The sequence below is a fragment of the Torulaspora globosa genome, chromosome 5 (assembly GCF_014133895.1).
Source record: "Torulaspora globosa chromosome 5, complete sequence".
Lineage (NCBI taxonomy): Eukaryota > Fungi > Ascomycota > Saccharomycetes > Saccharomycetales > Saccharomycetaceae > Torulaspora > Torulaspora globosa.
In genome coordinates, this window is record NC_050731.1 from 571112 (window position 1) to 585340 (window position 14229).

Consider the following 14229-nt stretch of genomic DNA (forward strand, 5'->3'; position numbering starts at 1 on the left):
AGGCATATTGTATTCATCGACAACTGCAAATTCTGCTAGAGGGCTCTATTGTAGCGCCGAAGTTGACTTAAAGCCAAAATGGTGATAATCACACCCATGCACCACATATTATGCCGCATTAGGATACTTTAAGTGAAAAATTAGGCCCTCAGGGCGATGACTACTAGAACTAATCATTTGATTAGCTTGCCAAGGGCTTAGGGTGGCTATGAGCAAGACCTATACAATTGTCATCAAGCTGGGCTCATCGTCCCTGGTGGACGAAGAAACCCGGGAGCCCAAGCTGTCGATCATGTCGCTCATAGTAGAGACTGTGGTTATGCTGAAGCGTGCTGGTCATAAGGTGATTATCGTCTCAAGCGGTGGTATCGCTGTCGGTTTGAAGACAATGAACTTGACCAAGAGACCAAAGCGACTAGCGGAAGTGCAGGCAATTGCTGCCGTGGGACAAGGTAGGCTAATTGGCCGCTGGGATGGTCTTTTCGCTGAGTTTGACCAGCGAATTGCGCAGATCTTGATCACTAGAAATGACATCGCAGATTGGTCGCAATACAAGAATGCTCAGAACACTATGAATGAACTGCTCAGAATGGGTGTTGTGCCAATTGTGAATGAGAATGATACCTTATCGGTCAGCGAGATCAAGTTTGGCGATAACGATACCTTATCTGCGGTTACCGCGGCTCTCATCGGTGCCGATTACCTCTTTTTACTGACGGACGTTGATTGTCTTTACACGGATAATCCAAGGACCAATCCTCAGGCCACGAGTATCTTGGTCGTGCCAGACCTATCCAAAGGATTGCCTGGGGTGAACACCTCGAGCGGGTCCGGATCAGAGGTCGGTACCGGTGGAATGCAAACAAAACTTATAGCGGCTGATCTTGCGACAAATGCGGGTGTCCATACAGTTATTATGAAGAGCCATGCACCGGCGAACATAATCAAAGTGGTTGATTACATACAGTCGCTTGACATCGACGGCGACAAGCCAGTGTACACTGACGACCTGGAATCACTACAAAAAGAGGAGCTCAAGAAATTACAGGAACTGCATGTGCCCCTACACACAAAATTTATCGCCAACGACAATCAACGTCATTTGAACAACCGGGAATTCTGGATGCTTCATGGTCTAATAACCAATGGTGCAATAATTATTGATGAAGGCGCGTACGCAGCTTTAACGCGTAAGGACAAAGCTGGTCTTCTGCCAGCAGGAGTCATTGACGTCGAAGGTTCCTTCCACGAGTTAGAGTGTGTTGACTTAAAGACCGGAAAACGATTGCCTAATGGCGAGTTGGATGCTAGCGTACCTTTGGTCACCGTTGGCAGAGCCAGGTCGAACTACACAAGTGCGGAAGTGAAGAGAATCAGGGGCTTGCAAAGTGATCAAATTGAGGAGATTGTCGGCTATGCAGGCAGCGAATACGTTGCGCATAGACAAAACTTGGCATTTCCACCTCATTAAAGAATTTTTATAGACGCATTTGCAGAAGAATGACATTAAATAAACACAGTTAATTTTCTGTCCGCTTTGGTAAAGAGGGCCTCCAAGTGGGCAGCATCTGCTTCAGTAAAAATATGTGGAAGAGGAATTTGCAACTTTTTTTCCTTATAGACAGTCAAGTTAACGTTGCTAACCTCCAAAGCATTTTGTTGAGAGTTGTATCGGAGTCTTAAATCGGAAGCAGAATGAACCTGAGACTCGATTTCGATCCTCAGCCTGTATTTATCCGCTTTCTTAGTTTTCCTCATTCGTACCTCAAACTGCGGCTCCGGCAGTTCTTTCGGTATGGCAGGTTTATCATTTTTCAAACTGTCGATGCTCAAATTATCGATTTCTTCAATTAATGGCTTGCTGGATCTTCCCGCCGGCATTAAGGGAGGAAGCTCCTCATCGGTTATCCCGGAAAGGCCCTCAGGTTCTTCGAGCAAGTTTCGTCTCAGCTCTAGAATTCTAGACGGGCTGCTGTCATCTTTTTCGGCCATCTTGGCTATTTCTTTACGATAGTCTGAAGTTAATTCATTGGCACGAACTTCCAAGTGTGGTATGAAGTCACCTTTTTTCTTCATCTTAGGGAATGCGATGTGATCTCTGCAGATTCCCACGACATCTGAGATCTCGCATGCTTCTAAACACCACTCTACCAATATCTCTCTCAATTGCAAGTCTTCGTTAATCCAGCTCATGCATACAGAATTAATACAGCAGTCCCACACGTAGCATAAGGCACCTTTTTTATCCTTATCCTCTCGAACTGGAGAAGTAATAATCGGTATTTCCCATTGATTGTTCATGACTAAAGGATAGACCACAATGGCATCAAAATCAATCTCAGGTTTGGGTACTTTCTCATGGTGACAAATATTGATGAACACTTTAGAGCCATTTTGAAGCTTTAATAGGTGATTCGGCCTGCCTTCTGTAGTGATAAGTCTTGACTTGACAACAAAGCCTGGCGTCGGTTCTAATGTAATCACGGAAGTAGCCTTCTCATCCACTGGTCGTAACATGAAATCCATGGGTGAGCCAATTCTCAACTTTTGGTCTAACCTACTCTAACATACTTCATGTCTAATCATTACTAGATGACCATACTATGCTTCAAATACGGACAGAATCACGTGAAGTATGGCATAGCTTACAATAGATGCTTATTTAATCGACCTATGAAGAGTTTTCAACCAAAAATTTGAATGTCATCCTTCTTGATAAGCTCCTGTTCAGCCTTGTCTCCATCTTCCTCCAACGCTGTCTCTTCATGCTCCGCGAAATCGATTCTTTGACCAAGAAAACCAGCGAAAAACTCGTCGATCTGTTCGTCCGACCATTTGTAGCCAGATTCCCTAGGAGCTTCGTAGTTGGCAATCGGTTCTTGGATTGAATAGTTAAGCTTCCTACCCTTGGATGCCTTGGTATCGACATTCTTCTTGAGCTTAGTCGAGCGTGAGGTTATGGCTATGTTGGCACTCGTCCCGTTCGCGGTTCTAGCATCTGAGATCTTCTTGTCGACAAGATCATTCAATAGAACTCGGTAAAAATCTTCATCGTCGAAAATGTAGGGATTCTCGGCTGTATCGAAGGCATTGTTATCTTTCTTCCTGGGATCGTAGTTGCGGGGAATATCTAAATCTGCATCTTCAGCATCATCGTCCTGCGTCTCTTTTGCAGCTATCTGATCCAGCTTCCCATTGTTAAGATCATCGTGAAATCGGAACGGAGTGATGCCTCTTCTGCTCAGACAGGTCCGCTTTAGTAATCTTTCAGTGTCTGCCAATTGATTCCGCACCTGAACGTCTGCCGGTTGGTTGATAGCTTTGAACTTTGAAGAGGTTAGAGCATGGCTTCCTGAGGCAGAGGCGACTTTCGTCGACCACTTGTTGAGCACAGCAGACCTATAGACGCTCAATTCGTCGTCCAATCTGTCGGTTTCCTTTGTCAAATCACTTATAGACCGTTTCTGTGGCCTTTCCGCTTTCTCGGATTCCTGGGAGATATGATCCTTGATGTGGAACTCATTTCTGAAATCGATCATTTGATTGAGCACTTTTGTCAACAGCTTCTGAGATTCTTTGACCAAACTATCGGTCTTGTCGCTCTTCAAGTATTTCCAGGATTCTGTGGTCACCGGTAGGCTGTTAGCAGAATTTAACGCTTTCTGCAATTTGATTCGCACGTCAATGATATTCTCGAACAGTCTATTTTGTTCCAAAATGCACAGGCCCTTGGCGGCATCCTTTCGGGTTGTTTCAGAGAGTTTTTTTACCGCGTTACTAGTCTCTTGTTGTATCAGTTTGGCTAACCGCTCCCTTTTGTACTGGGCATCTTCGGCCTCACTAACCTCTTCGGCCTCACTTTCACTTTCCTCACTTATCAGTTCGTCCTCGGAATCTGTTCTCAGCGAAACTGCATCACTTTCACTCTCACCTTCAACCTCGTTTTCACTGTCTTCTCCAAAGACTTCCTCTCGAGAACCCACCGCTCCTTGGTACTTATCGTCGTCCAACTCAATCCTGTCATCTCTCAATCTAGATTTCCCTACTGCCGCATAGTGAGCCTTTTCCTCACTGTTCGCTTCAGTGGTCTCATACACTTCATCATCACTAGAACCAACTTCCCTATGCTCGAAGACTCCAGCGTCACCGTCTTCAATGTCGTAATCCTTGTTCGCTGGCCTATTAGCCAGCTCAGAGATCTCATCGGCCACAAATCTACCCATGATATAGTCTATCGTAGGCGTCTCAACGATTCAAGAGTACGGCGAGACTATATCCACCGATGTCAGTAGCTATTCTTTACATACCCAGCTAACGCTCAGCAGTAGCATCTCATCGCATTAAAATTTTTCAGAGCTTCAATTTTCAACAAATTTCCCTTTCGGGCAAGGCGTCCTAATATGGAAATTAAGCGAATTACCCTATTAGGCATATTTTGACAGCGAGGGCAGAACATGGCCAAATTCTACCACAAAACAGAGCACGATTTTGCGAGTTCAGCAATGTTCTTCAGTATGGATATCCAGCCTCTTAGACCTCGAAGTGAGGTGCTGAATAAAACACGTGATCCGCAGCGAATCAGATGCCAGTATTCAGACGTATAAAGTGATTCAGTTCAAACGGAACCAAGCTTTTCCTACCATACGGCCCTTTCTCGAGCTACCAAGCTAGTTTGAAGAATAGAATTGACTGAGATTGAGGCATCTCGAGGACCCAGTTGGCTTCTGAACGTTGCCTGAGTGTCGTACGTGGTAAAAATGATGTTTGGTAGAGTATTTGTGCGTTCCCTCGCTTCCAGCACGAAGGCTGTCAAACCACCGGTGCAGCTGTTTGGTCTAGACGGTACTTATGCTACTGCTTTGTTTACTGCCGCTTCCAAGAACTCATCTATTGAAGCTGTTTCCAAATCTTTGAACAGCTTATCGCAAACTATCGAAAAGGACCCTAAATTGAAAGATATCTTGGCTAATCCAGCTCTTTCTTCTCAAGATAGAAACGTGGTGGTTAAGACATTATCAGAACAGCCAAATGTGGATTCTACTGTCGTGAACCTTCTAAAGGTGTTGGCTGAAAACAATAGATTGGACATCTTCACAAAAGTCAACTCTCAATTCACCACTTTGACCGACGCTTACAATGGATTGGTCAAGGGAACCGTCATCACCGCACAGCCATTGGACTCCAAGTCTTTTAAGAGGATTGAAAGGGCTCTTGCTCAGTCTAATTTGGTTGGCCAGGGAAAGACTTTAAAGTTGGAGAATTCCGTGAAACCAGAGATCCAAGGTGGGTTGATTGTGGAGATTGCCGACAAAACCGTCGATCTAAGCATTGCTTCCAAGATCCAAAAGTTGAACAAGGTGCTTGATGAATCTATCTAATGTGACTGGGAAGCGGACACGATTGTAACGTCAATCAAAAACCATTTTTATATTCACCTATATAACGACATGTAAAGAACACATAAATGCTAAGCGGATCACTTCGTAACCTTAGCAGACTTTCTTTCGGCTAGGAACTGCTTGTATTTGTCAATCGTGACACGTCTTTGACTCTTCTGGTATTCCTCGAAACCTTTGAAGTTGGTGCCAAATAGAGTATCCCAGAAGGTGAAGAATGGCTGGGCAAAATTAGTCTTGATCCCGAAATGCTGATGATGAATATCGTGGTACACAGCGTTGTTGGGGAAAATGATCTGGAATGGATCGAATGGCAGCGCGTATCCACAATGGTCGTCCACGGTCTTCAACGTAGCAAAAGTGAATAGGACTATTTGCTCTCTATGGGTCAAGCCAGTGACCGTCATAGCGATACCAGTACCCAAGGTATCCAACAGAAATCCTTCCAAAGGAGCATTGTACAACGCACCATAAGCATATGGGACGTACAGACGATGGTGTCTGGAGTGGAATTTTCTGTACAACGAAGTGCTTGTATGCATCAGCCGGTGCAGCCAGTATTGCCAAGTGTCAATGATGGCAAAACCAACCAGTAGCTTGACGAAAGACAATCCATACGTGTACAGGTAATACACAACGGCGTCTGGCACAGCAGCTGGGATCTGCTGTCTCAAAACCCACATGGCATTCTGCTCAAACCCAGTAGTTGGCTCCTCATCGAACAGCAGGAATGCAAATCCAACCGCACTTTGAATAATATGCTGAAAGATCACCTCACAAAGAACCTCGATCCGGCCAGCCCTATTTCTTGACGCAATCTCTTCACTGGGATGGATCCTGTATTTCTCAGCCAGACACAACGTGTCAATCAAGTGGAAAAAGAGCGAGAATGTCCAGTACGCAACCACAGGCGCAATCAGAGCTAAGATTCCGTCAGAGACGTACGGTAGCAAATTTTTCCTTGCATTGACAACCACAGGAGGTTCCACCGCCGCATGCATGAACCCATAGGGACTCTTCGACACGTATATCTGATCAAACGCAGCAGTCGAGTTCATACTTATTGTCGTTCTCCGTTTGCTCACCAATATCGGGTTTCAGCTGCTGCAAAATCGCTCGTTTATATATCGGATACGACAAAACCACTTGGGCCACGATCGATGATCAATCCACAGCCAACAATTGCCTCTAAATGACCGTCTGAAAAGTTTCTCACTAATGATGCCATTTTTTTTCGTCGGCCTATTACTGCAAGGTTACTACTTTCGACGTCAGAACTAAACGACACACAAGATAACGATCAGTTGATCGACTATTTGAGCCGCAGTTTCGCGCAATTGCGTGGTGGATCTTCAAATGTCGTGAAGACGGCTCCTATATACAGAGACATGTGGTTGGCCAAATGGCGCAGGCTTTTCAGAGAGAGATTGAATCTGCCTGCTTTTGTTGCTCTTTGAACTTGAGAAACTCCTGCTTGGCCTTCTCGCCGAGCTCTCGTAGTATCGAACTCTGCTCCCTGGCACTGTTCCCCAAACGGCTCATCACAGTATGCTTCACCGTGGGCAGCGCTGGCGACCAGTATTTGGCCTTGTCGCCCATCCTCCAGGGGTCTTCCCAATGGAGGGTCGCCTCCTTCTCCTTGGTATGTCTGAGCGTCTTGGAAAGCGATTCTATCAAATCTGCCACGGCTTCCTGCGCGTATGTGGGTCTGTACTGGGCGCTATACCAGACGTTGCCGTCGTCGTTCTTCTTTCTCAAGGATTGGGCCTCCTTGGGCATGCGGACATCGCGCAGATACCGCAATCTGCGTAGATTCTGATATAGCTTAACGCTCGATTCGTAGTCGGGCATGTCGACGACACACATGCATTTCCACACATCACGTCTTGTCGAAGGCTTCTTGTTCTCCCAGTTGGGCCGCTGGAACAGAGTATCTACTTGCTTCTGGGTGAAGTTGGGGAACTGCGAGTACACCACTTGTCCTGACTCCAGGTTTCTGAATACGAACACTTGCGGAGCGTATCCCGCTTTCTGCAGCCACGAAGCCGGACGAAACTTTCTCACTGCCAAATTACCGACGCCCGTCATCGATTATATCGCTCAAAGCAACGCTAGGACTCTCTGGGATGCGTCAATTGACGTTAAACTGTTGCTGGCACCTTCTTAGGCCTGCTAGGTCTACACTTAAAGCTGAAAAATTATCGTCATAGTAAACTGTCATCGTATACGTACCTCATCAGCAGCTAGGGACCTGCCAAATGGATACATAAAGTATGCGATTTTGAAGGCATTTGGCCTCAATTGCTTGGGTCGTGATAGCTGGAGCGAGGTTGAGGGTGCTCGCCGAAATCAGCGCTCCAAACGGGTCAATGGATGCCCCTTTGGGCGTGCCAGCGAGGAAACTCGCCTTCTGTCGTCTTGTGCTCGCCATTTCGTCAGCAGAGCCTACGCTAGCCTCTCGACGATCTATTCTCTTACAGCTAGGCGCTCGCAATGCCACTGCTCCCGGCGAGGCATCCTGCGCCTCGACACAGTGTTTACTGTAAAAGATGAGAAAACTCTGTCATTCATCAGAGTTATCGTAAGCCGATGGTTAGTCGTTTCATTGCATGATTAGATGCTACCTTCTCAGCTTGTTAGACCGGTCTTCTTCACTATTGGAATTTTGAAATTTCTATGCAGCGTCAGCCTTCTCGATGAAGTAAGCGTCGATCAAATACTCTACTCGTCGAGAAATAGAAGAAAGCTATCGGCAATGTCGACCGATGGTTTGAGACAGAGTAATGTTTCGTATCTGCTGGTTGATCTCACATCGTTCCAAAAAGACCTGGTCGAAATACTGATCTCTTTACATGCAAGTTCTTTAAAACAGGAAATAGAAGCTGCCGATGACAAAATCAATAACGGGGACGAGAAGATGTATCCGCAGCTGTCAGCAAAGCAGATGATGTATATTTTCGACAGCAATTTTAGAGCAGTTGCCAATCATCCCTGTCTGCTTGTCGACCATTATATGCCAAGGCAGTTTCTGCGCATGGAGCCCAATGAAAACCTCGTCAACAACAGCGATAAGTTCAGAAAGCTGCAGCAGATTCTGTGTGGAATAATTGAGCGAGATCGGGTGGAATTTCCTCAGGTTCTGAGAATTTGCCTGATTTCCCATAGTGTTCGAGAGCTGGATCTACTTGAAGGTCTGATACTGGGACAACGCGTTAGAATCAAGAGACTGTCGGGCACGTCGCTGTACGATGAGAAGCATATCTATGTAAGGGATGATTCGGAAGGAGGCGATGCGTGTGAGTCCAAGGATGGTACACCTTGCAACGATTCGGGTGCGAACAAGTACACGGGTTACTCGCGAGACGATTATGATTACTCGGTCAAGAGGCAGAAGCGGGCTAGCACCTGTGACGATGATTGGCTCTTCTTGACTACCACTGCACATCTCATCAATGATCCGTCGCTTATGGAAGATTACGACGCCGACTGTATAATAAGCTTTGACCCGCTGCTGGATCCGTCTCTGCCCGCTTTGGAAGTTCTGTACCGTAGGGCTAGCAAGCAACCGCCAATCATTAAATTCCTGGTGGCTGATTCACCTGACCACTACATTTTGGAGAACTGCACTCAGGGCGGCTGCACTCCGTATTCCGAATTGAAGAATTCAATCGACCATTACTTGCGCACCAGACATAAATCTCGTGGTGAGCTTTGCAACCTTGATTATAAGGAGGTGGTGAAATCGCTTCTGAAGGGCGAGCAGCTGACAGAGATGCTTCCTGATGTTCGTTTATCTCCAGTAGCCACAGATGTCGATCCGTATCAGCCGCGCATGACTGAACTGAACTCCCCTGGATCTCAGCTCCGAATAGATGAAGCGGTCTTCGACATGAAATCGTATCAGAGTGAGTTGATGAAACGGGCTGTGGGCAGGTTGCGTGCTATTCAGGAAGATTGTAAGCATAATCGTGAAAAGTTGCTAAACAGAAGACTAGAAGAAACAGCCAGACAAAACAGTCTTGACGCCATCAAGGCAACAATTGCAACAACGTTTAAGAGATTTCAAGAGTGTGAAAAGACAGCGAATGACTCCGAAAAGAGATTGGAGAGATCTCAGACTGAAAGTGATAAATTAGAGCAAAGAGTCCAATCATTGCGGAAGACCCAGACTGAGCTGGCAAAATTGGTCAGTTTAGAGGATTCTTCGGATATCGACAAGGCTTTGCTTCTATACACTGAAAAGAGCAATATTATGCAGGCTGAACTGGAGGCGCTTCAGCAAACTAACGAAGATAAGAGCAAGAGAAACAATGAACTTCGAAGTGAATATCAACAAAAATCGTCCCTAGCAGCTGAGCTCGCACAAAATTTGAGCGCTCTTAGGGACTCAGATCAAATGCTGAAAAAGGAGGTTGCTGGTCCAGCACCTCGATTAAACTCCGACGCCCTGAAGAGGAGAGAGAATCGATTGAAGGCGGAGCTGGAAGAGCACAGAAGGAGAAGCAAATTTCTCAAAGCCTTTATTTCAAAACTGACTTCGTCGTACGATTTGAAATTAAACGGCGACGGCCGTTCCCAAAACTCTTCGTCATCTTCATTAAATGGTAGGGCCTCAGGGCACGGTACAAGGTCCAGGCTTACTCGATCCAATACTCCCACATACATATGAAATGCCATAGCCATTCTATTTGCGCCGTCGTCCTCACTGGCCAGCCGAAATAATTTGCAGATATGAATTGATCCTCATTGCCGCTCCCATCGGCGCAAAATACGCAGACACAGCACTGATCAGAACTTTTTTAGATCGGAAAGAGCGACATTATTTCTGGTAAATGCGAGAAATAGATTTTCTGATGAATACATTATTCCTCTGTCGAAATTATGCTGATAATCCACCTTTCAGCAATATGGCGCGAGTTACTAGAGTTCCTCTAACCCAAATACTTGAAGTAAGAACTAACGCTTCACTGTCTGGCCATATTTTTCCGTTTTCGATATTTCTGCGCTAAATCACACAGAGCCCAAAAATGCATTGGTGACTAGAGATCTCGAAGAGCTCTGAGACATCGCATTGTTTTTGAAGATGTCATTTTTTTTTTTCTGATAACACTTATAGTCGCAAAGATTTCGCTGGCAACATCTCGTCAGCTATTTGGAATATTAAACCATAATCAATTCCTAGTCCCAGCGACAGCCAAGCTCTTCAGAATTCCACATCGACAAGCTTTACGTCCATTATTGTGCCTGACTGCGTGAGAGAAAGATCTACGCTAAGTCTAGAAGCCGGGTATCTGGTTCGGAATTTCTTCGCAAGGCGCTTAGTGGTTCATAATCCCTTCCTCTATTGCAGCTCTTTGTACCTACTGAACGATCAAACTGTACTGGTGTGTCCAAAGTAACTCTATCAGCGTTAAGAAGCAGTCTGTTGTTGGAAAACAATCTTTAATGGTCAGCGAACTATAATCGAGACGGCGTCTGGGTAAGGAAATGAAAGTCGACATTTGCACCGGTTGCTTATCGCCGACGTGGGCTAAAAATGAGTCACTGATTGCGATATATCACTATGGTTACATCTACGTCAGCTCAAAGTCATGGATAGAGCTTTTTAAAGACCTTCTACTGGTGCTTTTTGCCCTGAGGATCTTCCGGTTCGTGTTATTCAACCTGAAAGTCTACGGCATGGTTGGTTGCGTTCACAATTTGTACCGCACGGTTGCCGGCCGTTTGTTCAGATGGCTTTTGAAGAGCAGATTTTTTAGAGCTTCTGTGGATGCGGAAGTCAGTAAAGTTACTCGTCATATGGAAAAAGAGTTGATCAAGAATGACGCCTGCTTGAACGATTTCGAAAAGTTGCCGGCAGTTGGGCTGCCTGAACAAAGCGTCTTGAATGAGTTAGGGTTGCTCGAAAGCAAAATACCACATACCGAGTGGAAAGATGGAAAAGTTTCGGGAGCAGTATATCATGGCGGAGAGGACATCATTCACTTGCAGAGCTTAGCATTTGAAAAATTTTGTGTTGCAAACCAGTTGCACCCTGACGTTTTCCCAGCTGTACGGAAGATGGAGTCCGAGGTCGTTTCCATGACCTTGAACATGTTTAATGCACCCAAGGATACTGGGTGCGGTACTACAAGTTCAGGAGGCACCGAATCGCTGCTTCTAGCCTGCTTGAGTGCCAAGATGTATGCGTACCATCACCGTGGTGTTACAGAGCCCGAGATCATCGTCCCCGTTACCGCTCATGCGGGATTCGATAAAGCGGCTTATTACTTTGGCATGAAGATCCATCACGCTAAGTTAGATCCTAGGACTTACAAAGTTGACTTGAGCCATGTAAGAAAATTTATTAATCGCAATACAGTGTTATTAGTGGGTTCAGCCCCCAATTTCCCACACGGTATTATGGATGACATCGAGGGACTTGGTGAGCTTGCTTCGCGCTACAAAATTCCGCTACATGTCGATTGTTGTCTAGGATCCTTTATTATTGCCTTCATGGAGAAGGCAGGGTATGACAATTTACCGGCTTTTGATTTCCGCGTGGCTGGTGTTACATCAATCTCGTGTGATAGTCACAAATATGGGTTTGCACCAAAGGGTTCGTCTGTTATAATGTATCGTAACCGCGACCTTCGAATGCACCAGTACTACGTCAGCACTGATTGGACTGGCGGTCTATACGGGTCGCCCACGCTGGCTGGGTCAAGACCAGGTGCGTTGGTTGTCGGTTGCTGGGCGACCATGATCAGAATGGGAGAGAACGGTTATATTGAATCTTGCAAAGAAATTATCACTGCTGCAAGAAAACTAAAAAAGGCAATAGAATCAGAAATCCCAGGGTTACGGATCTTGGGCGATCCGAAATTGTCAGTGATATCTTTCACTTCTGATAGGTATGATGTCTACGAATTGGGGGACAGGCTGTCAGCTAGAGGTTGGCATTTAAATGCATTACAAAAACCACCTGCTCTCCATTTGGCTGTGACGAAGCCCAGTGTTGCCTCCATCGATGACCTTGTCGCCACTTTGAAAGAGCTTACTAAGGAGTTGGAGCAGGAGGGAAAGAGCGCATCTTCTGCAGATGGGACAAGCGCGCTATACGGTGTGGCAGGCAGTGTCAAGACCACCGGTGTAGCGGACAGACTCGTCATCGGTTTCCTCGACACGCTCTATAAATTGAAACCAACTGAATGAGACCAGCTCAAATAGTTAAAGGTCATTCATTTTTCAATGTGCAAGGTATGTAGTCTTCGAGATATAATGTAAATAAAGCTTTTTCATAATGAAAAAAATAACAGCAATGGTACAGTCAATCACGATAATTGAGACTGCCACAAGGCAATCAAGATAGACTCTTTCGACTGCTGAATTAGTAGGCTAATATATTACTGTTTCGCAGAAATAATCGCTAGCTCTTCATGGAACAGTTTAGCAGTTTGAGTCTCGATGACAAGTTTCATCGGGAAGCTGTATGCGAAGAGGACCCTATTGGTATATCGAAATTAAGCCTTTCTGACCAGACAAATCGAATAACGCCTCAAGTTTTGAGCAAATACATGCCGCATTTCCCTGCACTTCCATCGCCGTTGAGGAATTCTTTTAGTTATGTGGAAACGACGAATGATGAAATGGATATCGACGAATACGATAAAGAATGTGTACCGAGTGATTCGCAAGAGATGGAAGAAGTTGAGACTAAGGATGTCAATAGCACCACCAAAGTGACATTTGCAGTACCCGAGGTGAGGAAGAAAAGCAAGCCCAGTATTGACGAAGTGTCGGCGGATAAAGCACCAGTCGCGCCGAAGGAAGAGGAGATGGAGCGAGAAAATGGCTGCAATGCTGTGAAGAAGGATGGTACCGATAGCACAGCTGTGATAAAAGCGTTACTGTCACCGACATCTCTTGGCGTAGCTGCAGCAGCAAAAATTGAAGGTTTCCCACTCCCAGACTCGCCTACAGCACCCAAGGAAATCACTTTCGAAGACGATTGTCCTAGCATAGCAGATAGAAAGGACTACCAGTCAATAGATATAGACTCACTCAAACAGGATTTGAGAAATCGCTCTAAACATCAACCAATACAGGTTTCGATCAACAATCACCACCATTACTACCAAGACCCAGCAGGATACCTCACGATGCAACGATGCACAGTCCCAGACCTGCAGAACAGCAAGCAGATGCAGCCGCAACTTCACGGCGGCGACCGATATCAGCTTCCAGTGCCATGGTCGTCCGAGGCAAGACCGCTGTCAAGAGGTTCTTACATGTTCATGTCCTATCTGCAACTGTTCCTGAACGGTATAACCGTCACGGCCGTCTTCACGGTCCTTACGGCTTTCTTCAGAACACTAAAGACAGATATCAAATCTTCCTGGGAACACAGGAGGCTCGAGCTCGCCTATGAATCGTCGCGCTGCAAGATTCAGTACTTAACAAACAAGTGCAACCTCGGAGGGCGGCCTGCTTTGCAGGAAAAATGTCAAGCCTGGGAACAATGCATGAACAGAAACAACGACATCTTTTTCAGAGCAAGATCAACTCTCAGTGCAAAGCTCTTCGGTGAGATTGTCAACTCTTTCATAGAACCCATCGGTTGGAAGGCTTTACTAGTGATACTGATGGCTGTAGTTATCTGGTGCTTCTGTTCCAACTTCCTACTGGGCTTTGCTCGTGCCAAGAGTTATTATGGTGACGCCTCGCAACAGACGCTAATGCGCCAACAACGACGTCTGAAGAGACCGTTGTTTCTCACACAAGATGGCCAGAAGCACGACGACCCATCTGAGCTATCCTCAGACTTACAAGAGCTCTAATCAAGCCATCAATC

At 45.8% G+C, this 14229-nt stretch overlaps 9 protein-coding genes across 9 annotated transcripts; 5 read left to right on the top strand and 4 right to left on the bottom strand.

Moving 5' to 3' along the window:
- Positions 1 to 208: 208 nt before the first annotated feature.
- Positions 209 to 1471, top strand: PRO1 (glutamate 5-kinase; the record flags this gene model as incomplete). The annotated part of the gene is made up of 1 exon (XM_037284188.1): positions 209 to 1471. The coding sequence occupies one exon, from the start codon at positions 209 to 211 to the stop codon at positions 1469 to 1471; it is 1263 nt and encodes a 420-aa protein (XP_037140084.1).
- A 35-nt stretch (positions 1472 to 1506) lies between these two features.
- PIH1 (Pih1p) lies at positions 1507 to 2526 on the bottom strand (the record flags this gene model as incomplete). The annotated part of the gene is made up of 1 exon (XM_037284189.1): positions 1507 to 2526. One exon carries the CDS (start codon positions 2524 to 2526, stop codon positions 1507 to 1509), a length of 1020 nt encoding a protein of 339 aa, XP_037140085.1.
- A 158-nt stretch (positions 2527 to 2684) lies between these two features.
- On the bottom strand, positions 2685 to 4223 carry BFR2 (rRNA-processing protein BFR2; the record flags this gene model as incomplete). The annotated part of the gene is made up of 1 exon (XM_037284190.1): positions 2685 to 4223. The coding sequence occupies one exon, from the start codon at positions 4221 to 4223 to the stop codon at positions 2685 to 2687; it is 1539 nt and encodes a 512-aa protein (XP_037140086.1).
- Positions 4224 to 4757: 534 nt separating this feature from the next.
- Positions 4758 to 5378, top strand: ATP5 (F1F0 ATP synthase subunit 5; the record flags this gene model as incomplete). Its single annotated transcript, XM_037284191.1, has 1 exon — positions 4758 to 5378. The coding sequence occupies one exon, from the start codon at positions 4758 to 4760 to the stop codon at positions 5376 to 5378; it is 621 nt and encodes a 206-aa protein (XP_037140087.1).
- Positions 5379 to 5476: 98 nt separating this feature from the next.
- On the bottom strand, positions 5477 to 6454 carry SUR2 (sphingosine hydroxylase; the record flags this gene model as incomplete). Its single annotated transcript, XM_037284192.1, has 1 exon — positions 5477 to 6454. The coding sequence occupies one exon, from the start codon at positions 6452 to 6454 to the stop codon at positions 5477 to 5479; it is 978 nt and encodes a 325-aa protein (XP_037140088.1).
- A 358-nt stretch (positions 6455 to 6812) lies between these two features.
- On the bottom strand, positions 6813 to 7484 carry MHR1 (mitochondrial 54S ribosomal protein mL67; the record flags this gene model as incomplete). Its single annotated transcript, XM_037284193.1, has 1 exon — positions 6813 to 7484. One exon carries the CDS (start codon positions 7482 to 7484, stop codon positions 6813 to 6815), a length of 672 nt encoding a protein of 223 aa, XP_037140089.1.
- A 529-nt stretch (positions 7485 to 8013) lies between these two features.
- Positions 8014 to 10065, top strand: HDA2 (Hda2p; the record flags this gene model as incomplete). The annotated part of the gene is made up of 1 exon (XM_037284194.1): positions 8014 to 10065. The coding sequence occupies one exon, from the start codon at positions 8014 to 8016 to the stop codon at positions 10063 to 10065; it is 2052 nt and encodes a 683-aa protein (XP_037140090.1).
- Positions 10066 to 10883: 818 nt separating this feature from the next.
- DPL1 (sphinganine-1-phosphate aldolase DPL1) lies at positions 10884 to 12590 on the top strand (the record flags this gene model as incomplete). The annotated part of the gene is made up of 1 exon (XM_037284195.1): positions 10884 to 12590. One exon carries the CDS (start codon positions 10884 to 10886, stop codon positions 12588 to 12590), a length of 1707 nt encoding a protein of 568 aa, XP_037140091.1.
- Positions 12591 to 12814: 224 nt separating this feature from the next.
- On the top strand, positions 12815 to 14215 carry BRL1 (Brl1p; the record flags this gene model as incomplete). Its single annotated transcript, XM_037284196.1, has 1 exon — positions 12815 to 14215. One exon carries the CDS (start codon positions 12815 to 12817, stop codon positions 14213 to 14215), a length of 1401 nt encoding a protein of 466 aa, XP_037140092.1.
- Between the last annotated feature and the right edge of the window lie 14 nt (positions 14216 to 14229).